At 41.8% G+C, this 26,139-nt stretch overlaps 1 protein-coding gene across 1 annotated transcript; it reads left to right on the top strand.

Moving 5' to 3' along the window:
* The first annotated feature begins 14,953 nt into the window (after window positions 1–14,953).
* LOC145457355 (uncharacterized) lies at window positions 14,954–26,029 on the top strand. Its single transcript, XM_080335553.1, has 6 exons — window positions 14,954–15,205; window positions 16,538–16,646; window positions 18,146–18,294; window positions 19,189–19,285; window positions 22,130–22,254; window positions 25,671–26,029. Exons 1-6 carry the CDS (start codon window positions 15,145–15,147, stop codon window positions 25,742–25,744), a joined length of 615 nt encoding a protein of 204 aa, XP_080191679.1. The 5' UTR covers window positions 14,954–15,144; the 3' UTR covers window positions 25,745–26,029.
* The last annotated feature ends 110 nt before the right edge of the window (window positions 26,030–26,139 follow it).

Raw genomic sequence — 26,139 nt, 5'->3', positions numbered from 1 at the left:
TGTTAAAATGTTGAGATGTCATAGTGATAATATTTCTGAAACTCTCTTTGACAAACGTAAAGACAGGTCGCGAATAGAGTTGTAATGTTTCATTACTTGTTTCGAATCAATGTGCGTATAATCTCTAAATATGACTGGGTTGAAAGTTGTTAGTCGTGTTTGTCAATCTATTTCAATTCAGACTATGTCAAAGTCCAATTATTTCATTTTGGATTATCTGGATTTACCTTTAGTACATCCCACGAATGGATTCCGACGCCGCGCTATAACATTTTTGATGATAAGGACTCGAGGATTTTCATGATAGAGTTGACGAGTGATACGATGCGTGTTTTTGTTAAGAGTTTGATTTCAAGGTAATAAAGACAATAACTGTGTAATGCACATACTTGTGATTCTTGATTCTTGTAGAGTTATAGTTGTGAAAACAGCAGCGCGGGTGTGTGAATAATTCAATGTGGCTGAAAGTCGGTGTCAGTAATATTCGGGTTATGGTCGAATCAAAAGATCACGAAAAGATTTCTCGAAATAATTAGAATTGTACCGAATTAACACATTCAGATACGAATCAACTTGAGCTGTGTAGTAAGTTTCATTTCGAGTTGGCAAATTGATACATTGATTGAATATTCTCATAATTCTTATCGCGCAACTAAAGTCAGCCACTGTTCGAAGTGTCAAAACATATAGCGACCACCAGAAAGTGTCAAATTGTTGGTTTAGGAATCACCGTCTGCGCCGGCTCTGTGACAAACTTATTGCGGAAATATTACCTTGTGAGCGATCGGTATGTCTTTAACACCAAGTCACTAAAAAATGGTTATGTTCGAGACATCTTGTTAGCGATCGCGGGATTTGCAATCTATTTTACACTTTTTGAAGTGTTAATTTACGAGCGCGGTTATTTGTTGCTCGCTTTTCGTGTCGCTGCTGAATACTGAATACTGCTGAATGTAATAGCACCGACTGGATTAGTGGAATAATCGATACGATAGTGTGCGCTCCGAATTTCCAAAACGGACGTATTTAGTGGGTCACACAGGTCAAAATACAACCGCCAACATCTGGTTTTCAAAATCGCCCAATGCACTGCGGATTAGTGAATTTCCTGTTTAGTGATGCCTATACCCGAAAGTACGATATGCGAGAGATGTCTATACCGAAAGGGCGATTCACGGCCGCACCCATAAGACACAATAGCCGCATGCGTGTCAATACCTAAAAGTACGATGTGTCAACACGAGTTTTCGATACGATATGCGAGAGATACCTATACTTGAAAGTACGACGTGCGAGCGCACCCATAAGAACACATGGCGAATCACCAGAGATCGCGTAAGAATACATGACAGACGAATCACCGCCACAGCTTATACGCGAAAGTACGACGTGCGACCGATCCCTATGCTGAAAAGGGTTACCGTGCGACCACAAGACAAAATAGCCGCATGTCACCGCCGCCATAAGACAAAAGAGCCTCTGGTCACCTCCGCCATAAGACACACGTGATCAATATACCTGATACATATTCCACACCGTGCGAGAGATGCCTGAAAGTACGAATCACGACCGCATCCATAAGAACACATGGCGAATCACCACAGATCCCGTAAGAATACACGACAGGCGAATCACCGCCACAGCCTATACGCGAAAGTACGACGTGCGAGAGATGCCTATACCGAAAGTACGAATCACGACCGCGTCCATAAGAACCATTACGAATCGCGGGAAAGTACGAATCACGACCCCGAGTTTTCAATACGAGTCACCGCCGCAGCCTATACCCAAAAGTACGAATCACGACCCCAAGTTTTCAATACGAGTCACCGCCGCAGCCTATACCTGAAAGTACGAATCACGACCGCATCCATAAGAAGCCATTACGACTCACGGCCGAGAGGGGGGTCTGAAAGTACGAGTCACCACCCCCGGTTTTCAGGCACATCACCGCCGCACCCATAAGACGAAAACGTTAGTTCGCCACCCCCGCCATAAGACGAAAACGTTAGTTCGCCACCCCCGGTTTCTCGTTAGCTCGCCACCCCGCCCATAAGACGAAAACGTTAGTTCGCCACCCCCGCCATAAGACGAAACGTTAGTTCGCCACCCCCGCCATAAGACGAAAACGTTAGTTCGCCACCCCCGGTTTCTCGTTAGCTCGCCACCCCGCCCATAAGAGCCCCTGCCACCTCGCGACCGATCCTATATACTACTGCCGTCTGTGTACAGCCTGACTATAAGTTTTACCGCTGGGAGTTGGCGACAATTGTGTATGTGAAGATGTTTCTGGTGCTTTTGATTTAGCATCGACATGCGATACTTTGGATTTAGCATCGACATACCATAGACTCTCTCGTTCTCGAATTATTTGTATTTTGGCTTCCCTTTTATACACTGGGCACCCACCGTAAGCTGCGCTATTGGGCATTTTACAATTGACACACCTCTTTTCCTGATCGCACTGATGATGTTCATGCTCATGACTCCCACATTTGGAGCACGTTTTTCTTCCGCCGCAATTAGCCTTCGTGTGACCAAATCGATTGCATCGGTGGCACCTCAATGGGGGAGGATTATAGGGATTGGTCTTGAATCGAAGATATCCAATATACAACTCATCTGGAGGTGTTGGAACATTAAACCCGAGCAGCATTGACAAACTAGCAACATAGCCATCAGTGGACTTGCGTTTTAGACGTTCAGCAAAGCACACGTGTGATTCGCTGAGGAATTCAACAACTTCGTATTCTGACATGTCAGCTGGCACACCTCGGATAATGTCAGCTGGCACACCTCGGATAACGGCCCTAGACGCATGCTGATGCAGTTTACTCTCATCGTAACATCCCGTATTAATTGGAATTGACACTACTCCGTCCGTAAACATATCTAGAGATATGAGCTTATCGGCCTGCATGCGATTGTGACAGGTGACGAGTAAGTCTCCCGACGGGAAGACACGGATCCCTTCATAATTACCAATCACTGCGTGTAAGCACTTGTTCACTGTGGTAGGATGATAGTGTTTCATCTTCCTATCTTTACCCTTAACAACTATTTTCAAATTTTCGGTGCGAGCTGGATCGGCTGAGCGGCCAGAATAGTCTGCATCAGACTTATTATTCATTGCTTTCAATGGCGGACTATCACAATCAGACTCGCTTTGTGAACCTCTTTTACTGCGTTTTGACGTGACAACAGTAAATTCCATGTCATCGTTACCAACATCCGCTGCCATCAGGCGGGATGGTGGCTTATACAGCAATTAACTTCTCACTGCACGTAATCCTATCCGAGTACCGCTATAGTATTACAACAAGTAAGCCTTTACACCAGAAGACCAAAACCTCGCAACAAGCTCTCGACGCTGATTGCAGGATGAGCTGCTCAATCTAGACACGTCCGCACACCTCGGCGGTCAGACGCGAATGCGCAGGAAGCAATTGTTTGGCGGCAAACACAACATTAGTTTTTACGTTATCGTAACAGCGATTTACAGCAGAAATCAATCGCTTTTCAAAACGGGAAGAGATGGGGCCCAGCCACGGTAAATGTATATATACATTCTCCTCAGACCGTGTGTTCGTGTTTTGTGATTTGTTGGGATTGAAATTACTAAGTTTTCCGTCCACAGAACTCTTGATGATGTGTTCGGGGTACCCGTTATCGAATAGAATTTTGCGGATATATTCTAGCTCCGCGTTTAATTTTACATCCGAACATTTCATCAAGGCTCTGTGCACCAATGTGCCAATCAAATTTAGTTTACGGCGATTCGGGCTAAACGAATTCCAGCGTATATATTGTCCTGTAAACGTTGGCTTCCGGTAAACCGAAGTGACAAAGCTAATACCCAGTTTTTTCCACTAGAACATTGGTTCCCAACCTTTTTGTCTTCCTTCCCCACTTCAGATTTACTCCGAGTCTTCATTCCCCGCTACCCAAAACTATCGTCGTATTTCCTGTTAACTTTTGTCATTACGGAGCAGCTATTTACTTGTTTGAGTACACAAGACACACAACACACGTCAGTACGCAAGACAATCGCCTAAAATGGCAACATGAAACGTAATGGGAACCGATACCGCTAACTCTTAAAATTTAGCGAAAGCAATATTTCACGTGGTACTGGTTGTGATGGATGCGTTAGTGACTCCATCCTTGGTTATCTGCAGTTAAAAATGAGTTTTTTGTGAACAACACGCAATATAATTTTCGTTACATAAATTAGAGAGCAGTTAACTGGTAACGGTAATCGCGCATGTGTAAATATGAAGACTATCCTGTTTAACAAATGCGTCTATTCCCCACCAGAAGCCATTGAATTCCCCACCAGTGGGGAATTCCCTACCATTTGGGAACCACTGTTATAGAACGTTTAAAAATGGTAACGAGTTAGCACGCTCTTTTTCAAATGTGAATTTTAAAGACGAGTGTAGAGAATTCAAGTTATCCAAAAAGCCATCGAACTCCGTCTCATTTTGACGGATAACAAAGGTGTCCTCGACATAGCGACGGTACATGAATGGAGGCTTGGTTTTATCTGCGGCGAAAAGTTTGTCTTCATGGAATCCCACAAATATATTAGCTAAAATCGGGCCAAGAGGGCTACCCATAGCTACACCGTCGGTTTGTATATACATATGGTATCGTTAAAACTTAACTCAACAGAGCAAGTAGCCGTATTAGGAAGTTCTAAATGGTGCTAAATCACCACCACCATATAGCGCGTCCGTGCGGTGTTTGCTAACTTGTTTACAGCGTAATACCGGTAGCAAGTTCAGATACCCGTTTTACACTCTCCTCGATGTAAATTGATGTATCAATAGTCAGATGCTGAATACATTGTGTGGTCGGGCCTAGACCGTTAAGGCGTTAGCTAAATTATATTCCCTTGCAAGTCCTCGTCGAAATTGTTGGCAAAGCGACGGAAAATATAGATTATTTGTGATTATTATAATATAGATATAGCTTTTGCTAGCTCTAGTTGATACATTTTCTGACGTTTAAAAGTCAGCATGTATTTCAGCATTGTTGCATAATGTGGCATGAGTCGTCGCTAGGTATCTTGTACAATGAAATGTAGGGCTAGGTATTAGCAATATGACGTCACATTTTCACGTTCGCGTTCGCACAAAACCTTTCAAAAACGTTCGCGTTCGCACAAACCTGAACCTTTCAGGTGATCGCACCATCCTTAAATTTATTGTCTATGTGCTGTGAGTAGTAGCATTACAGGATCCATCTTGATTTCATATGTTTATTGTATCATAAAAACCAAATCCGTGCGATTGGGGTGTTGGCTAGTGGCTATTGTATATCTTGTTTATGGGGTAATATCGGTAGCAAGTATAGAAACCCGTTTTACACTCTGCTCAATATCAATGTAGCAAGAGTCAGACGCCGAATACTGTACAATGTCAGGTATGGCCGAAACCATTACGGTGTTATATTATATTCCCTTGCAAGTCCTCATCGAAATTGTTGGCAAAGCCAGGGAAGATATGAATTTTATGGGATCATTATAGTATTTGATTACTCCGGTTGATACATCTGGTGACGTTAAAAAAGTCAGCATGTACGTCAGCATTGTGGCCTGAGTCGTCGCTATATGTATCTTGTATATTACTTCACTGAAATGTGAGGAGTGGAATAAGCAATATGACGTCACGTAACGTCATCGGTTCACGTTCACGTTCACATAGAACCTTTCAAAAAGGTTCACGTTCAAACGAACCTGAACCTTTCAGGGGTTCTCACCATCCCTACTAGTCACGTTTACGTTAGTCACCTTTACTTGGTCGTAACGAAGAGGGCAGGCAGATTGGTTATCAATATTGTCCGAGACACTCAACAATCATCAAAGCTGCCAGGAACCATGGTGTTGATATTATGGTGTCGGACATTATTACTAGCCTGCACTTCACTGCAATGCCCATTTTAAAATTCGCACTCCTGCCGAACACAAAGCACAAAGCCACAGTAGCCGAGCACCAATAAAATCCCTTACCTATTACCCACCAATCACCCTCCAGGTTCCCACTAAACGATTAGTAGGTAGTAGTAATTCCAGCGTATATAATGCCCTGTAAACGTTGGCTCCGGTAAACCGACGTGACAAAGCTAATACTCCGTTTTTCCGCTAGAACGAGTTAGCACGCTCTTTTTCAAATGTGAATTTTAAAGACGAGTGTAGAGAATTCAAGTTATCAATGAAGTCATCGAACTCCATCTTATTTTGACAGATAACGAAGGTGTCGTGGACATAGCGACGGTACGTGAATGGAGGCTTGGTTTCATCTGCGGCGAAAAGTCTGTTTTCATGGAATCCCACAGATATATTGGCTAAAATCGGGCCAAGAGGGCTACCCATAGCTACACTGTCGGTTTGCATGTAGATGGTATCGTTAAAACTAAACTCAACAGAGCAAGTAGCCGTATTAAGAAGTTCAACGAACACTTTACGCGAGAAGGAAGGTGGTGCTAAATCACCACCACCATTTAGCGCGTCCGCACAAACATCAACGGTCTCCTTCAGCGGCACGTTCGTGAAGAGGCTAACGATCCCTGACTCGGAATGTTCCCTTTCAAGGAAAACGTCCCAAAAAAATAAATCCCAACTCCGTAACGTGATTCAAGCGAGCAATTTTGGATAATTTTAAAAATACGATGACTCACAAGCACATTGTGACGTAACCTATTTTAACATTAGTTCACGACCGCAGCCATAAGAAAAATGATATATTGAAGTCGCAATCACCGTAAACGTTGGGATTAACACGAATCGGTCATATATAATAATCTGGTATACAAACATCATGTAAGGATCAATCACGTGATCAATATTCTTGATACACGTTCGACACCATACGAAGGACGACATGCCAACGCAACCTCTACCTGAAAATACGGCTTGCCACCGCAGCCATAAGACACCACACGAGAGACGCCTATACCCGAAAGTACGACATGCGAGCGATCCCTATACTACCCCACGCACCGGTTCGGCGATAGGAGGTCTAAAAGGGCGCCATCGCGAACACGAGTTTTCAACCATCCACGTCTCCGCGAGAGATCACCTCATCAGAGATCCCTATACTAGCCCACGCACCGCTTCAGCAAAAGGGTGCATGGGGTCACCGGTTGAGCGATCCCTACCGAAAAGGGTTACCGTGCGAGAGATGCCTATACTAGCCAACGCACGGTTGAGCGAGAGGGGGGTTAAAAGGGTCACCGGTCACCGTTGAGCGTGCCCATAAGAACCAATGGCACAACAAGACCGATCATATATACTACTCATGTTGGAATTTGATTCGTCAGTTTTAATTCGCGATTCGGGTTTATGTGGAGGACGGTGATCTTTCGAGTCAAAACTGATACAGAGCTGCGACAACATATATTTTAATCATAATTTTGTGACCATTTTATTATCAATATAGCCAGCATATAGCGGTTTAGCATTCACCTTTTCGCTTCTGAGAAGAACTACTTTTTGGACTTGGGTGCCAATGTCGGTGACTCGGATCCTAATGGTGACTGGAGTGAAAACCTACTACAGCTGTCGGATAGCTATAACGCGGCCTATAAACATAATTCAACATTTGTTCCCTCGTAGGAATATTTAATTGAAATATTTCTTACTAAAAACCTTACCATTCATTAGAACTGTGCTGGATAATACAACTATTTTCCACTATAGTCAGAATCGCTTCGCGGTCCGGATGAAATCGTTTGCCAGCCCGGATGCGGCTCGCGGGCCGTATGTTTGACACCTCTGGCTCATCGTTTTCACTACAATATATATGAATACGACAGCGAATATTGTCATTACGACATTGAATATTCGAATACGCAACGTGAAAATGCCGGTTTCTGGTGTTCCTTAGTGACTGTACTACCGCAACAAACAAACACAGACAACTGGATTGCAGGCGAATGATTGAGCCGATCTATAATGTCGATAGTTGTGTTTTCGGAGTATGCGTACTTTGCTTTCTGCACTGCAGAGTCTGTCGGGCCTTTCAGAGGCCTACGCCACAGAGATATATTTCTCAGTTACCCCGACACCCTTTTGCACGCCCGGGAGAGCATACTTTCTTGTTTGAAACGATGCGCGCTACATGGGTTACAAGCATGATTATGTACGCGTGACCAAGAATGTTGATTCCATTTACAGCAGTGGTTCTTAACCTTTTTTCTTCCAGCGCCCCCTTTCAGAAATTATCGTGCTCCAGCGCCCCCCCCCCCAACTTCATATTGTAAGGAATGTAATAAAGACAATGAGTAAGAGGGAGGGCCGTAACAGCACTTCGGTAACCCCCCTAAAAACGATTGCCTTGCGCACCCATAGCGTGATAAACCGAACTTCTGAGGGCTTCGCCCCCACGAACCCCATATCGTGATTTTGATTTTTGATGGTCAGCAAAGTTTGTGTGGCCTGGTCGCCCTAAGTACCAAAATTTTCCATAATGCATGAATGAATAGGTGGTAACTACACATATAAGTCGCTATATAAACTTTTTATCCTCTCAGCCCACGTAATCAGATTTACCAGTAGCACTGAGTGAGCTGTTGTATAGGAAAATAAAGGGCACGTAATTATTAATTAAACATATTCGGGCGTGCCTGCAAGTACAATTATTCGTTACCAGGGCCGTAACAGCACTTCGTCAGCCCCCCCCCAAACTAAAAACGTTGGTCCTGGGCCCCATCGGGTGATAAACCAAACTTCCGGGAGACTTCACTCCCAGACCCCCATTAGGCTGTCCGCTATTTGCTGATAGCCTATTAGGTATCTACATTGGGTGTCCATTTACTGAGGCAGCTATTCTCGCCTATTCGCGCGAAGTGCGAAAAAATTCACTAATTAATGATTGAATTGTTCAATATCACCGGGAATTGCATGTAAATTGAGATCAATTTTTATCCTCTCTCTGCTCACGTAAACACATTTACCGGTAGAGCTGAGTGAGGTGCAATGTTCCCTCTAAGCTGCGCACGTGCGCAGTACTGACACGGTCTCTGCACACAGAAAATCTACGTTGCGCACAACAAATCCGGAGTTATTACCTTTTTTAAGTCGTTACGCACTGTTGTCCAAGGGTCAGCGCAGTGAGTCGTTGAGTGTGCGCAGACTAATCAAAACTTGAAGCGAACATTGTGAGGTTTCTTGGAAACTGTAGGGCGCGTTACTAATAATTAAACATATTCGGGCGGGCGATCCCGTTGGTATGACTTCGTTGCATAATGTTATTTCCTGACCCCCTGTCTGCAATATCAAAAAATATAGAATCGCTCAACGGGGATATCGCCCAGCAGGAATATCCCTGTCGCCCAATCGTACTAAACTAAAAGACTCACACGATTTCAGGTTGATATTTCTTTACAGACATATAATTTTTCCCTGCCAGATGGAATTCGTCTTCTGGGGTTCTGATTGCCAAGACAGGAACATTCGGTGTCAGTCATTTAGGTGTCCATGGACAATTAAACCTATATGTATTTTGAAGGCTATATGTAACGACGTTTTCGGTGTTAATTTGCTCTGAATACTCATTAAGGATATGTCCTATCACCACATCATCTACTGCGAAGCCATTTTTCTCCAGCGCCCCCCATACCGCCCCCCTGAGCCCAGCGCCCCCCATATCGACCCCTGAGCGTTTCCGCCCCCCTTCAAGATCGCCAGCGCCCCCTGGGGGGCGCTGGTGGCAAGGTTAAGAACCACTGATTTACAGCATGGAGTCAGTCATAATAACGCATATGATATATCCGGCAGATACGAGAGATTTTATGTTGTTGGGTCGGAGAGTTTTCGAATTTATTCAAATACTCTGCCAAGCAATGTTTGTATTCAAGTCGGAGGTTAAGGCATCTAAAGTACATCATCTGAAGGGGAGAATGTTAGGTTCACTAAGCGGTACGCCAACAGTGCAATCCTCATTTCACCAGGTTACAGGTATATTACCATGAATACCGGTTGCAGATGCTGAAAGTAGGGACTGCAATACTGACTATAGTACGTAGCGTACAATGAGCTTGTTGCATTTGATTCGTGTTGAATCATTTGCGTCCATAGTCGTAATTCCATCTACCACTTCAGCGTATATGTTCAATCCGCCCTCTCGAAAATCGATTTAGGATTTTATCCATTGGCTCGCACTTTAAATTTCCCGTCTAAATTATATTCAGTACGAGCAATGAGCAAGCTTGTTAGGGGTGCAGTTCTTTACCTTTCAGACCTTTAAGAATGAAAGCTGTCAATTCTTCACCATCGATGTTTCTATCTCTTCGTTGAAGTAAATTCGCATCACCATTCTACTTTAGGTAGTGGTAACTATACCTCGTGGCCTGCCAGCTCATAGTCAACGCCCTTCGGCTGAATATTTTGGAAATAACATGCGATAATGTTCATTTAAATGCCGAGGGTAATTTCAGTTACACATAGGTGAACACAATTATATTATCTGATGCGCTCATCACAATCCGTATTCATAATATAAACTGGCCTCATAAATGGCCGCTCGATGGTGAACCACATGGATGATTGCAACAAATGACTCTTGACTCGATGTGACAACGACTCATACTCTATAGTCATACGCAAGCACTGACTGCGCCGCCGCTAACAACAACAACAAACGTCAGTAACTTTTCTAATTTGGTGCTTGGGGCTCAATATTATTGAATCTATGTACTGTACATTGCTCTGCGACACCTGTATCCTATATGCTGCGGCCGTTCATTAGGTCATCATCATCATCATCATCATCATTAGGTCTTGTTCGATTAATATAATATCAAAGAAAGGGGAGTTTAGAGACGAAAAGGAAAGGAAAGGACGTAGTTTATTTTTGTCCCTGATGTTTTTGCGGCATATACACCGACTCATGACATACATACACACGATCTGCGCATATGCATATCATGAGTGCATGATGTGCAGATGCCGCAGGACAGGGAAGGTGCAGATATAGCCTATTGCGGCTTTTTAAGTCTTGCAACACCCCTTCATGCTATCCCAGTATTGCATGAGCGCCAAGCAGGGAAGTCATGGATACCAGTGTTACCAATCAGGTCTTTGGTCTGACCCGGCCGGGGATCGAACCCACGACCTACCGATCGAGATGCCGGACGCTTTACCATTACGTTATCTCGTCGTACGCTATCTCGAAACTGTTATTTCAATGAACATAGAAGTACTGTTTGCTTTCCGAATAAATAAGCAAACCAAATGTCTCATCAGCCTTGGAACTATTGGTGTATGAAATAGAGTGCTTATTAGCACTACGCAATGAGATATTACACATCACAAGGAGATTAGAAGTTTCGTCATCGGATTAGCGTGAGTAGGCAACGCAACTTTTCCCGACGCTCGAGTAAGGCATATAATAATGTCAACAAGCCTGCCTTACACTCGGCTTGTCATAGGGACATTTGTAAATGATCTAAACATAATAGACGGAAAATTGAATTCCATATGGGCGGCGAGATAGCGTAGTGGTACCTTCCACAACTGCAACATAAATTGGTTGCGAGTTCAAATCTGACCGAGGTCAACTCCAGGATTCCTACCGAAGTGTTAGCTGTATATCTACCTCCAAGCCACATGATCCGAGTCAGCGGTGTCCGAGAAAAAGCCTGGAACAGTTGTTCGCAAACTTTTTTTGGGCACGCCCCCCTTTATGATAGTGAAAATTTTCGCGCTTATCTCATCGTCATATCACAAAATACAACCACAATGCTGGCAATCCCAACGGATAGTTTGGTGGCATGGAAGGATTTACTGTTGATGAGAGAATTCTCAAAGGACTATACACAGAGCAATACCTATGAAATGGAAGCAAATCGCGCCGCGCGCGAGAAAATTTCAGTCGACAGCAGCTTCGCGCCCTCTTTCAGATGCTCTCATGACTAGAGCCCGACCGATTATCGGCTGGCCGATAATATCGAGTCGATATCACGCTTGGAGAGAAATATCGGTATCGGCCGTTGAAGGTAAAAAAATATCGGCCATTTTCGTGACGTCACAACATGGTGGCAGGGAGTCAGAGAAATCGATAGAAGACGTGAGGACGGTAAGTTATAAAAAATAAATGGCCAAGCTGCACATAGTGCATACTCCATACAGGCAGTAGGCGTGCGTATGTGAAAAATATTAGGGAATACTAACCACCGTTATGCCCCACTGACTTTGTGGGAATCCCCTGCAGTAATCGCTCACCAAAGACAGAGAGCAGCTGGGTGGATAGTTGTCTGCAGAAGATTTCAATCAGTAAGAGAAATGAGAACATCAATCATGCTGGACTGACCCTCGTGATGATAGAGAAAAGCGTCTCGTCGAAACATTTCTCGGAAGATAGTGCTATTGGTTCGGTACCAACAGAGCTACCAGTAATGTATGAAGTCGTCTGACTGAGGCCTTCGCCCTTCGGGGCCACCATGATAGGAAATATGCGAGCATAGAGGGCAAGAAAATCAAGAAAACGTGAAGTAGAGCCAATAATTGATACGAAAATTTTTAATTCCATGATGACATATTCCAATTCTGACAAAGAGCGTAAAATATTGATCAATTGATTGTTTGAATGCTGGTGGTGGTCAAGGCCCAACGGGGATTGGTGGAACAGTTGCAGACGTGGACAATTTCAGTTGTTTTGCACATTCTCTTCAGTTATTTGTTAATGATGTGCTGAAGGCTCCAGGTGCACTGCCAGAAGAATATTGATATCAATATTTGGTGAAACCATTGAAGGAAAGATCCCTGCAAGGAAGCGGTGGAACCGAAATGAAGAAGGATTTCCAATTCTTGCTGTGCCACTAACTATGGTACCAAGTGAAAGACTGCTCACTATGTTTAGTACTATATACATCATTTATGGAAGACCACAGAAGTTCATTCCTTGGAGAAAGAGCCGAGAAATTGTGCTTCGTGAACTGTAATCTGCAACTGCTGGATTGGTGCTTTTGATATATTTTTATAGCCCCTAGATCATTTATTTCATGTTCAAGCATATAAATGGCTGTAAAGCTGTTGAAATAAATGCTCTTGAGTTGTTAAAATTGGGCCTTGAGCTAGATTCCATACCTTTTGAATATCGGCTGAATATATCGGGGTTATCGGTGGAGGTACTGGATATCGGTCTTATCGGTATCGGCTCAAAAATCCAATATCGGTCGGGCTCTACTCATGACCTCCAGTTTGAGAACCACTGGCCTAGAACGAAGGTGTGTCGTTCGTCGGCAGATCAGGTAGAATAATAAAGAATCTCGGCCTATACTGTTAATGGTTGTAGTAGTCGAAACACCGTGAAACCAAAACAACAACAGCATCTCTATATGAATTCCTACAGTCGTTGCTAAGGGTTGCCAAACATTGGGTGTGGTGGCTCATATTACAAATAAAAATCGTGAGCTAATCATACTACCTGTCGCTTTGGGGCACATGTTGGCCAAGAATTCCGAATCATAAACAGTGTGAAGACACGTTGTAGTTCGCAGGACCGAAGAATTGTTATTTTGTTGTTTTGATTTTCATAATGTTACAACTACATAGGCCATTCTACATCAGACCGATATTTTTGATTACATGATAGTGTATATTTCGACACTTTTAGCACGGCTCATTTTTGGACTTAATAAGACACACATAGCGGATAGAGAGGACGAATGAGTCTATACACCAGTGGTCGGGAACCTATGGCTCGCGAGCCGTATATAGCTCTTTTGAGTATAAGATATGGCTCTTTGTCAAATATTTATTTTTGTACTGAATTGATCAATATCTCAGAGACTTGTTGGTAAATTTTCATCACGGCCAAAATAATTATCCTCGTGGCGGTATAAACATGTCTCTGAGAGTTAAAGACAATGCCGTCTTGTCTTCAGGTTTAGGGGCTCGGACCCCCTGTCTTCAAAATCATCGGATTTAATTACTGTCACGCTGTCGGCCAATATCACTCGCGAATTCTATGCGCTAGTATTGTTTGTGTTATGGAACCGAAGCTCGGCTCTTGTTGATTGACAGGCTAATGATTAGTTCGCTGATTGCGCCCTTTATTTAGTTGCCTTATATAACGACTATATACTCGTGTCTCTCTTCTGTAATAAACCTTTATCATGTGACGACATCGTTTCGTGGTGCCACAGGGAGTACAGACTCTGTATCCTGGCGTGGTGGCAGCGATGGGATTCGAACCCACGCCATCGAAATGACTGGTGACTCAAACCTCCTGGCGATGTATGCGAATCGAAATCTTGCATTGCGCGATACGTTGAATCAAAGAGCATAGCAGACATGGCGACGCTCATTTCAAAACGCAGTTTTCAAATACACATGGTCTTCCAGGTCTACGGCGCGAACTGAACTGTTGTGGATGTGACATTCACAATTACTAACTCGCATTACGAACAGCGCCATATCTACGTTCTCTACGTTCTGTATAGCGGCGATAAAATGTATGCGTTTAGCGCAACGTTGTGTTACCGTGGAATACTCTGAGAATTGAGAAGTATTTAGATTTTCAGAATCAGTGTGACAGTCACATTCGATTAATATCAGTTATTATAAATTCTAAGCTACTTACGACCAATTTCGTTATCATTGGTGAGGCTTGGCCCGCCTGCGTCTTATACCTATCGTTTCGAGCTTTATTTTCGAACAATAAATACCAGTTTTTACAGAGAAAATGTTGCGCACACGAGGAATCCCATGTAGTGACTTCGAATTAGTCCTACCACGACGTCACAAATTTACAATTGTGACGTAACAATTGATTGGCATGCATGGCTCTTTGAGAGTTGAGATGGAAAAAATTGGGTCAATATAGCTCTTCGGACAAAAAAGGTTCCCGACCACTGCTAGACCGACCTCTAACAATTCGTTGGGAATGTACAGTCGACCTCGGTCGGATTCGAACTCGCAATCCACACATAGGTGTTTCAGATGAGTAACCTATCATTCCCGCTAATTTGCCACGACACAGACTAGCAGTGTGTTATCTATTGGAAGTCGGTAACATTGAACTACTGTACAGTCAAAGCTCGGTCTTCCAGGTGCATTACGGTGATCTCACTAGCCTCATATCTATGCTGTGCTGAATCTCTGCGTATATTACGAGAAAATTGCTGGAAAGTGTCCTGATGACGTCAGTGGCTGCCTTGCTTTTCTTTGTGGGAATTCATTGCTCCGTTCATGGGCAAGGTAAGAATAACATCATTAATATAAGTATTTTCGACTTTCAATGATGTAGGGTAGGCGTGGAATTTTCAAACTCGCTGACAGGCTTTATAGTAGTTGCGAGATCGACTACGTTATTGAGAATTCGTAACCCAAAATATTCTACATATAGGATTATACATACCGTCCAAACAATGATCCAGTGACTTGAAATGACATGCTTAAAATTACTCTCCTCGACGGGGAGCCAAACCTAGGTCTGCAGCGTGATTGGCGGAGTCGGAGTGCATAGTCCTGAAGTCGTCCGCAAGTGCGTCGTTTTTTTACCGTGGTATCATTGCTCAAATGCTCATCTTCAAGTGCGGCGATAGTTCGACTGGTTGCCAAGATAAGGTGGCATCGAAATGGGCAGATCTGGTGGTCGTAATGCAAGTGCGAGTAATGCATCACTGACACACCATGTTGTATTGGTTCCTTCTCAGAATTATGATATCAATCGGACAATAACGTGATCTTTTGGATCATGTCGAATCAAAAGTTAACCGGAATATGTTGGATATGTCTCATGAGTTTTATTATCAGTTGTGAAAATGATACAATGTGACGCTTATCACCGTATCGGTTTGGTGCTCAACGGTACAAAATTCCTATCACAAGTCACAAGTCATTTACCAATAAATGGCTCAAATTATCGCTCTGATGGCCAGGAAGAATTCAACGACACTTGATAGAAGTTCTGGCAGTAAAAGATGGCTGAGAAAAAACAAACTTTAGAGCTACTTCTTTGAGTAACTTCTTAGCAAGTATCTCTTCCAAATTTAGTTAACTTTTAAGCTAATTTAGTTACTTACTTTCTGCCCGTTTATAGGCCTACTTATATTAATTCGGGCTAGTTACATTAATTCTAGTCGAGCAATGAGAGACGATATTTTCCGATTGTTGAGATCATACACTGTTATGTCACTACGACTTTATTTAGTCAACGATTGTTGCAGTTACGGCGCTTTCTCCTTGCCATGGCGGAACACACTTTAATTTTGTGGAATTGTCTTAGACGCGTAGCATTGCCTTAAAAGGGGCTATTATGAAATAGGTATGGACAAAAATACAAAATTTGCTGCGATGTAGAGTACTCGGTAATAATTTATTTGGGGTCATAAATGTTGCAGTTCACGTCACGATAAAACTGTTGCAGATGAGTCAGTGCTCACAGATCTGATAGAAAGGATTTTTCCGTACTTTCGTCTCGCCGCCCACTTTGATCAACTACCGCCAAAACTGTTTATGGACTTCCAATTAAGTCGAAAACTATGCAATTCTCTTCTTAATTTAAATTGCATTTCGTGCAACCAACAGCGGCTTCATCGTATGATGACATCGGGGATGCTGAAAGTGAATGGATAAATGATCTTCTTGATTGGCGCCAAAACGTAGCGGATTGGAAAGATCAAGTTGAGCGTGGATGGTATGTGATTGTATTCAGAATGTTTAATCGATAACATTCGAATCGTTTTTACGTTCTAAACAACTGTTTGTGTACATTTTCGTGTAAACTAATTCTGACATATGATAGAGCCATGACATCACTTTTGATAAATGGTTTCTCCCGACTGCGGCGCCCTTGTGATCACAAAATTCAACTCGCATATGTTTGACGACGCCACATACCTAGGAGCTGAACGGGCCACAGGTGTCATAGGAAAAGTCTCGAGTTGTGATACTGAGCAGGGCATGTGTGTGCGTCCACCTACGTGTGTCCAATATTCCCTCGACAACCGATTTTTCTGTGTTGGGAGAAAGCCGTAACGACAGTGGTGGCAATGCTCAACTCACTGATCAAGTATAATTCAAAGTCATTGATGAAGCAATGGGTAATTGACTTATATTCGCTGAATATTACGTAGGCAGAATCGTCGCTCTTCTGTACAATATAATCGTTGACGTCACGTAGCGTTGATTTCAGCGCCACATCAAATTTCTTGACTGTAAAATGAACTAATCTGCGTTTCATAGAGCCAGTGGGAACGAGCATATTTTTACTCGTGCAGAATGTACTGAATTAAACAGAACTTGACTTATATTGGCGCATAGCAGTACGGAGAGCCTATTACTGACAATTTCGTACCATTAGACATTAGAGTCAGCGGGTCATGACCGTGAATTGTAATATGACTCCGTGCGATTGAATGGCGGCGTTTACGGCACGGTTGCTGGTATAATGATATCAAACTATAAGATAAATCTGTTTCATAATAAACACGTGATATTTATCTTTTTCCCCATCCTAATTGGTCATCCATTTTTGTGTGAAACGTTTTGGTTTCGACTGTGCAAGAGAGCAGAGTGAGTATCTGCATTTATTGCATGATCTTGATCACGCACGGGGAAGCAAGGAAACATCGCTAGCACATGAATCGTAAATTTTATACAATTTAGTTAAAGTAACATGGGCCTTGCTTGTGGTGATCAACAGATTCATTGTAGGCCCTTGCCAAGGTGTAGAAGTAGGATAATGCAGTTGATTTCCACTCATTTTCGGGTATACAGGGCATTTATCAACTCAAGTATAGAAATAGAGGAAAAACGTGATATTGTACCCAATCAAGTAGATGGGAACGGGACGCCACAGGCAATCACTGACAGTGACAGCATTCAAAATTGCAAATTGCACCATAGTGACTAACATATACAAAAACTTCCTAATGGTGATTTTGATTATTGATAAAAATAAGGGGAAGTTACGAAATGTCGACTCACCAATTCAATTAGAAACCTACATGAATACTTCAAATTACTTCACTACTTCGTTATTGATCGTTTTAACGTATTCATAAGCTTCAAAGTTATCATTTTCATGGTAGCGTATAGCCTACTGCAGGCTCGTATCGCAGAACACGAATATAATTTGTATAGTACTACTATGGCAGCTCTTATATACTCATTCACATTCTACTTGTGTTACAGCTTCGTCAATAAGAGCGATACGAATTGGACGTCGCTTTTTGAATGCTCGGACTTTTCCGGGATTCAATGCGTGAATCAAACCGCCTTGAATTCGACGCAGGACCCTTTCAACTGCACGGTCGAGTTCTGCGAAGATGGCAGTTATAGTAGTAAGCATTGTGTGTTTCGTGATAAAATGCTACCTAAATATCGAATCATGTACAGTATAATAGAAATAAAATAAGAATTAGGTCATCATAATTCAATTGTATCCAAGTCAATCATTAGCATTGTGGTCAATTACCGTGTTTGTGGACCAATCATGAAGGTGACATAGAGAAGGGAGCCCAATAGATCAACCATATTCCCCTTACATGACCTCAAGCAACAGATGATATTGGTAATTCCCCGATAACGCATTCGAAATGCGTAAGCCAATCCTGCTCTTTTGAAAGTTATTCGCCTCAAAAGAAAATGTCTATATTTTCTATTTCACCTAACTGAGGAACTAAAATACGCCAAGAGAGCGCTGTAACGGCCCATTTCAGGAATCATTGCTTCCAATCTTCAAATCACTCGCTGCACGAGAAAAAGATAACTCATCAAAACCAGAGGGCATTGATCGAATTTAGAAATCCATTTGAAATGGCGAGACAATCCGCCGATGATGCGCAGTTGCCCACACTTGTACCCTCGTTAATTTCGAATGAAAATGAGATCATAATCGGCGGATTTAGAATTATGTTGCGAGGCGTAGTTTGCCCAAACAGAAATCAGTATGATATAAACTATGTCGGGGGTTCTCAACTTTTGATGGGCGAGAGAATTTTCGGCCGTACGCGAGGAAAGTTCTTCATTTTCTGGCACTGTGACAATCTTCTGCTGCGGGGAATTTAACGTTTATGTGAGAAGAGATAAAAAACAATGATGCTATCGGCTTGAATCTCACGGCTATCGTTTCATTGCCAGCGTCATCTGGAACATCAATAGTTTACCAATGTCCCCACCCACCGGTATCAGATATAGCACTCTCCATGTCCAACCTTATTGTATTTCTTTACCAGACAACACAGTTCTTCGATTAATCAACCGCGAGCAATCTTACCTATACAAGAAACTGATTACGATTTACAAAGAAGATTTGATTCAATGCAGAGAAAGGTGAGAGTTCAGCATATTATTGTGAAACAATCCTACCATCGTTGAAGACAATGGTTTAGGCAACCATATCAACAAACGTTGCTATATCGTATTATCATGACAAAAAAAATCATTCACCGTGAAAACATTCTCAACTTTCACCTGATTAGGAATACGATTTGCGTTTGGGTAAGCAATATAATAGGTAGGCTTTATGACGAATCGAATGAGACGTCCGTGAGTCCATTACGTTTGTAAAGTTGACTGTCATCATGGGTAGCTGTCTCAGTAAATTCGGCGGGCATATATTAGAGTTGGTAAATTGTGTAGTGTAAATAGATTTATCGACGGTACCGCTTAAGTACGACAAAAGACTGGTCACTGTCGTTTGAATGCAAATTTAAACAAGATCTGTTGGTAAAAATTCTTTGAGAGCTTTGTATATCGGAAAATATTCTAATGACATTTGAGGAAATGATGATGCAATGTTGTCCACTCAGTCAAGAACCAAGTTTTGATGAAGAAATTGCATAATCAGACCAATGGCAACGCATTATCATGAGATATGAACAACCGATTATGAATCTGATGGCACCGTGCGTAAAAGATGAACCGACTGCTATTGTCTGTGGCATTTGTATCTAAAAAAAGACAGACGGTTGCGTTTTGCATCGAATTATAATATTTGTGTTTTCCGGTCGGTCGATTGGAAGGCATATAAGGCCTAACTCGACGGCATAACGATGGCGATGAGAAGGCCTCGCGAGATAACAATTGTCTTTTTAAATGCATCAAACTCAAATATGCTCGTGGGCCAATTTTCTAGTTTTAGATGACGCCGCGGGCCACAAATATGGTATTCAATGTCTTTTCAAGTAGGCCTTATATGACGTGATAAAACACAATAAGATGTTCAAATATTCGAATAAAATTTTTTCTGTACTTGATAGTGAGTAAGCATAATTTGTCAAAATCATGAGATATAGACACATTGCGAGAGCACAAATGCATCATGTCATCACAAAAGCTTTCGCGTTACTATTTTGCAGCTATAGCGGACATTTGAATTTTTAACATAAATTGATATGATATCTAAGCTGTGTATAGCCAAATCCTGGCTCCGCGTATACTGTTGATGTTAAGCTATTTATAATCGCATTGCCCAAGTAAAATTAAAACAGCATTAGACTGACCTTTGAATATTGGAACAAATATTTATCAACATAAATGTAATAATTATGATGGCATAGTATTAAAGATGCGCAATCGCCGAACAACTTATTGGTGTTACAGCGATAAAGCGTGCCACTAGGCTACTCGCTTCAGTTAAGTGACGTTAATAACATGCATAAAGGCCCTAAAATGTAACTAACAATTGGACCATTTAATGCCAATGGTTGCTACAATGACGTACACAGATAGTGGAATACAAAGCTTCGACTTTCTAAACCATTACTATTACGAACGGATAGTTTGTTGCATCCATGGTTGTATTCAAGTCACTGCGTTCCGAGTGATGAATCCTTCTCTGATTTTAACGTTTTGCTCGAGTCAAAGCGAGTCATTTTATTTGGTCACCGAGTACGAGAGATTATACGAAAGGTTACGTCCAAGTCCAAATCACAATTTTCAGTCACGAATCATCGATTTATTTATCATATTTACAGGCAATATGCCGAGAGTAAATGTTCTACCGCATTGGGTATTAGAATACCTGACAGAGTACCTGAATACATTAGATTTTTGATTCTCTCTCAGCCCACGTAATTAGAGTTACCGGTAGAGCTGATGGAGATGGTGCCTTCGAAAACTTGATTATATTATTTTTCACAAACCGTATATACTAACCGTGCCTTTATGATTTACCCGCTATTTATAATTTCAGTGTTTTAGTTTATTCTGGTATTTGATCGTTGTTGATTCATTCTGATTTCCGTTATTATTTCATACGACCTCCACGTATCGTTTACAATATATCACTGACCGTGGTGCAAACGACCGTCAGGCGATAAGCGCCACATCTGTTTGTTTAATAAAGAACAAGAACAACTAACCGTACCACGCCGTCAAGTCTATTCATATACTGTCTTCTCCCGTTAGATTCAAGTTGCTCACTTCTCATACCTACCGATTTGTTATTTCATAAAATCGGCTTCCTCGATTCTTGGGCTGCAGTGTACCACGGGGCTCAAATAGCACGGAAAAGACGACTCAGTGCCGTCATTTTGGCGCCAGACATAACAATACCCAAGATTTTGACCACCGATTTTTATCGCCACGGATCTTTGTGGTAGATCAAATTGTAGTCGCATTGCGACCAGTATTTAGCTTCCTTGGTGGAAATGGTCGACGCTGAATTGCGTCGATGGCTGAATGTCCCTCACACGCAGATTGCGCAAATCGCGAGGAAAATTTCAAGATGGATCAATCTAGCCAAGATAGATATTCCACTTGAGGATGATTAACCCATTCGAGCGTTGAGTTTTCTTTTTAATATAAGTTGCCTGAAGTTACTAATAGTCTGTATTACTTTTCTCGGAAAAATTGGTATGTTTCTGGAGGTGCATCGTGGTCCCTGAAAATTGATCCATGAACCCCAAGAGTGCAGTGGAACCTAGTTTGATAACCCCTGCTCGAAACGAAAAGTAAAGTGGATACTGGATGAATTGCAACGCAGCAATCGTAACAATTACCTGTATGTATTTTCAATCATAAACCTAATCTCCGACCCCAGCAAATGCAGCTTCGGTTCCGAACCAGCATTGTCCCTTCATAAGGTGACTTTACTGACATATTTTGATCGAGGACAGACAGTTGATGATGCCAATAGCCCAGCCTATTTGCTAATAGACGTCTTATTTTCAGGACTTGTCCAGAAGATACGTATACAACTGACCATGCAACCACGCCCGCATCGACCTCTTCTACGCCAACAGCAACACTTTATGAAACCACAACTGTTTCGTCTGCAACCACTACTGCACCCGCAGGTAGATTCAAGACGTTTAAGATGATTCGTGTTTTAAATTACTTTGTTTTAAGAATTTCGTGATATACATCTCACGCAAAGCCTCTACGACATGTTTTTTTCGAAAACGAAATGTGATCGATATGTTGACAATGAATCGAATCGGAGTCCAAGCCCTATATTGAAATCAAATCATCTTGCATTGCCATTAATAGAATGGTTGAGTTGTTCAGCTTTCCAACCGGGTACCGACCTATTAGCCCTGCTCAATTTTTAACGCCTACGTTTCACTCGATATATGACATCTTATCCTGTGTGCAATGCAGGGTTGTAACCAAGTCACATGGTTCCGAGTCACGAGTCAATCATACTTTTGTGGTTTTGACTCGAGTCGAGTCAAGTCATTTTCAATTCATCACCGAGTCAAGTCCGAGTCCAAGTCACCGTTTAAAGGGTCAAGTCCGAGTCATGGTGTTATGACTCGAGTCGAGTCCAAGTCACAGTATTGAAGTCATGTTCAACTCATGTTTTCAATCCTGCTTGGGTAATATCAAATTCCTTGTTTGCGAAACATGCTCATTTTGTCCCTATCAGAGTCTTGGCACGTGTTTATTTAGGCAGATAACGGACAGGTCCTGGCCTCATTTACCGATGCTAAAGATAACTTTACTAATCTTAGAACTTAAAATCAAATATCTCTCTTGTCAGTCTGATACATCACCAATACAAGCATTCAGTTTTTATTATGAACACATCGACGATAGTTCACGAATAGCTGATAGAGAACCAACGAATTCACGTCTACATACTATCTGATAGAGAACCAACAAATTCACGTCTACATACTATCTGATAGATAACCAACAAATTCACGTCAAGATACTAGTTGATAGAGAATCAATAGATGGATGTTTATGTAGGGGTATTTACAACAGGCCAGCATGCTGTAAAAGCGTGCATGCAACTATGTGCATTGTGCAGTGACAACAGAACAGATATCCTTTGATTATACTAAAGGTTTTCCCAATTGCATTACAGACTACATCGCAGATACAGCATTGGAGAAATAATTGTACAATGGGGCTGTTCAAAAACATTTTTTCAAATTTTCCGGCTACTTCTTAAAATTGCTAGATTGCCTAAAAAATCAAATTTGGCTCAATTCCAACCAGTAGAAAGCAATGCTATGAAAGAAAATTTTAGACTAATTACAAATAGAGATTTTCGAATTTTACCGGCTATCTCATGATATTGTTACATTGTGTAAAAATATGATTCCTAGCAAATTTGACTCAATTTCAACTAGAAAAAGTGAAGTTATTAGAGTAGAATGTTTTGGATGTGAAAAAATAGTCGGCTTACTACTATGTTATTATATATTATGAAAGAATTTCTCACTAAAATACTCCATTTATTTTCAAATCCAAAATATTCTCCTCTCACATCATTGATTCCACTTTTTTCAAATTAAGCCAGATTCAGTGTTCCTTTTATGCAACGTCACAATTTTATCAAGTAACCACCCAGTAAAATAAAAAAGAAGTTATTTTAAAACAGCCATATTGTACAAACATCACACAACATTAGCCATTCATTATTACTCACGTGCACAATGCACATACCTAACAAAACGTCAAATGGACGAAGGGCATTGTGTGTTTTCACAAACAGCAGATCAAATCAATGAGTTACACCTCAAAAATACTAATCTAAATATGTTAAAGCGGCATGGCCGTAGAATGAATCCACATTTACTAAATACACGCTCCACTAGTGCACTAGATGCAGGAATTGACAAGCATTTTTGAAACACACTGAGGAGCATTTAATACTCATTCTTTCTAGTCGCCCAAAAATGCAAAGAATCATCGCCTTCAAATCTACACATGAGCTTATCAGTCTCTTCACCATCTAAGTCATTTCATCGGCTCTAATTGAACTTTGATTCAATTGTTTGCTTGTATAATTGAAAAGTCTTGAGTACTTTAATTGCGGGGGATCTATTACCTCTTCATCACTGGACGATTTTGTACAATGCATTGCTACTATGTATCATTGTCTGTTGTTTTTACGGCGGCATATCTGATATCAGACAAGTGCAACGAAAGCAGTGGTGACAAATAGCGATGTCGGCAGAATTCGTCGGATGCGTTGATCTAGCCATTATGATTTGCAAATTTCTTCATCTTCAAGTCATATAAAATAAGCCGAGTCAATGACTTGGGTCGAGTCATGCGTAATGACTCGAGTACAAGTCGAGTCAATCCAAATATTGACTCGAGTCGAGTCGAGTCATTTTCCCATTTCAAGAAAATGACTCGAGTCAAGTCGAGTCATAAAAAAATCGTGACTCGAGTCTGACTCGAGTCGAGTCATGACTCGAGTCATTACAACCCTGGTGCAATGGTCGTAGACTGAGACATTTATTTTGTATAGATACCCATTATCAAAATCCGTACGTCGATATGGGCAACTTCTTAGGTCAGCGGTTCAGATATTGGAAGATTAATTACATGGCGGGCCATATTCCAGAATCGATAAATTGATCGCGTATTTATCCGCTTATGCAAGATAAAAGTCGTACTTAATGTGAACTTCAAGTTTAAACAATAGATATCAAAAACACTTTCAAATGACGATAATAACCTAATGTAAGCTACTTCTTAACTTCAAAAGCTGTGGAAGTCAATCAGATCAAATATGTCAACATGTTCTTCGAACTTTCGCTGAAGGTCGAATGTTAAAACCCTTAGTAAGGACTGCTCGTGAACATCAGTTATATTGAAACGCAGCCTTGTTTTGTTAATGTTCACGGTCGAAAATGTTCGCTCGCCAATATGACCCGAACACAACAAGTAGTTTCGTGACCACCTTTATCAGATTGGCAAACTTGACTCATTCTTTGACGCATAAAATTTGTCAATGCCTTCAGACTTGAATTTCACTTTCAGAGTAGAAACTCTCGGCGGGCCTTTCGAAGTTCCGTCGCGGGCCGTATGTTGCCCGCCCCTGATATATAGTGACATGGTATAACCTGTTCGAAATGAAGATTAAAGACTGAAAAACGCTACCAGAAAAATACTTTTTGCAACGACGTTCGCGTGAATGAATACCTATCAAATAAACTATTATATTTTCCGACCCAGGCGTCATAAGCTGTTGTCGTTGTCTATTCCGAATAGCCGCCGATCCCCCTAACCCCCACCCTTACCGTAACCCTAGCCCTAGGTTGGTGGGATTCTTTCCTCCGAACCATATTTATGTCGAAAATAGAAATATTTGACACACGAGTTGATATTTCGCACACTACATACAAAATTTTGCCGATCACTCCTGTATGAGGATTGAGCATGCAACCGCGATGTCGTGTACGAGTAGAGTATAATGGACCAATGACCCACCGAATTTAACCTATGCTATTTATTCGGTAATTTTCAGACTGGTATGATGGAACGGATAACTATCAGTGGGATCAGACCGCAGGCAGTGGGGCTACTACCGATGGGCATTAGAAGAAAGAGTCGTTATACTACAACTCGAGTTACAGTACGGAAAATGTATTTTTATGTTTCGAAATCTTATCGATTTATTAGCATAGGGGTTACTAAACTTTTCAGGCCGTGACGCAATCTGAGTTTAGTGGCATCTCGCGACCCAAAACCTCTATTAGTATGCTATATGTTTTTACGGAATTGTATGATATAGCGAACGCGCAGAAGACAGTTGTATGCAACGCAGCAATGAGAAACATTTTTTTCGCACACCTTTTCAAATTGAGGTGAATTATACTCCCCTGCGGGCTGCATTTCAACTTCTGTCTACTCATACTTTGAGGACGGACCTGTGCCGAATGCCACCCCTTTCGACGACCGGACATACAAATATTGAAGGCTTTGGTGAGCCAGCT

This window comes from Botryllus schlosseri, chromosome 2 (assembly GCF_051294905.1).
Source record: "Botryllus schlosseri isolate E-star chromosome 2, Bs_hap1, whole genome shotgun sequence".
NCBI lineage: Eukaryota > Metazoa > Chordata > Ascidiacea > Stolidobranchia > Styelidae > Botryllus > Botryllus schlosseri.
Note: the sequence above shows the minus strand (reverse complement) of the source record. Positions and strands in the feature narration are given on the sequence as shown.

Coding starts and splice junctions, on each gene's coding strand:
- LOC145457355 (XM_080335553.1), top strand. CDS start 15,145: ATGACGTCAGTGGCTGCCTTGCTTTTCTTTGTGGGAATTCATTGCTCC. Junction 16,647..18,145: donor GATCAAGTTGAGCGTGGATG/GTATGTGATTGT, acceptor CTTGTGTTACAG/CTTCGTCAATAAGAGCGATA. Junction 22,255..25,670: donor AACCACTACTGCACCCGCAG/GTAGATTCAAGA, acceptor GGTAATTTTCAG/ACTGGTATGATGGAACGGAT.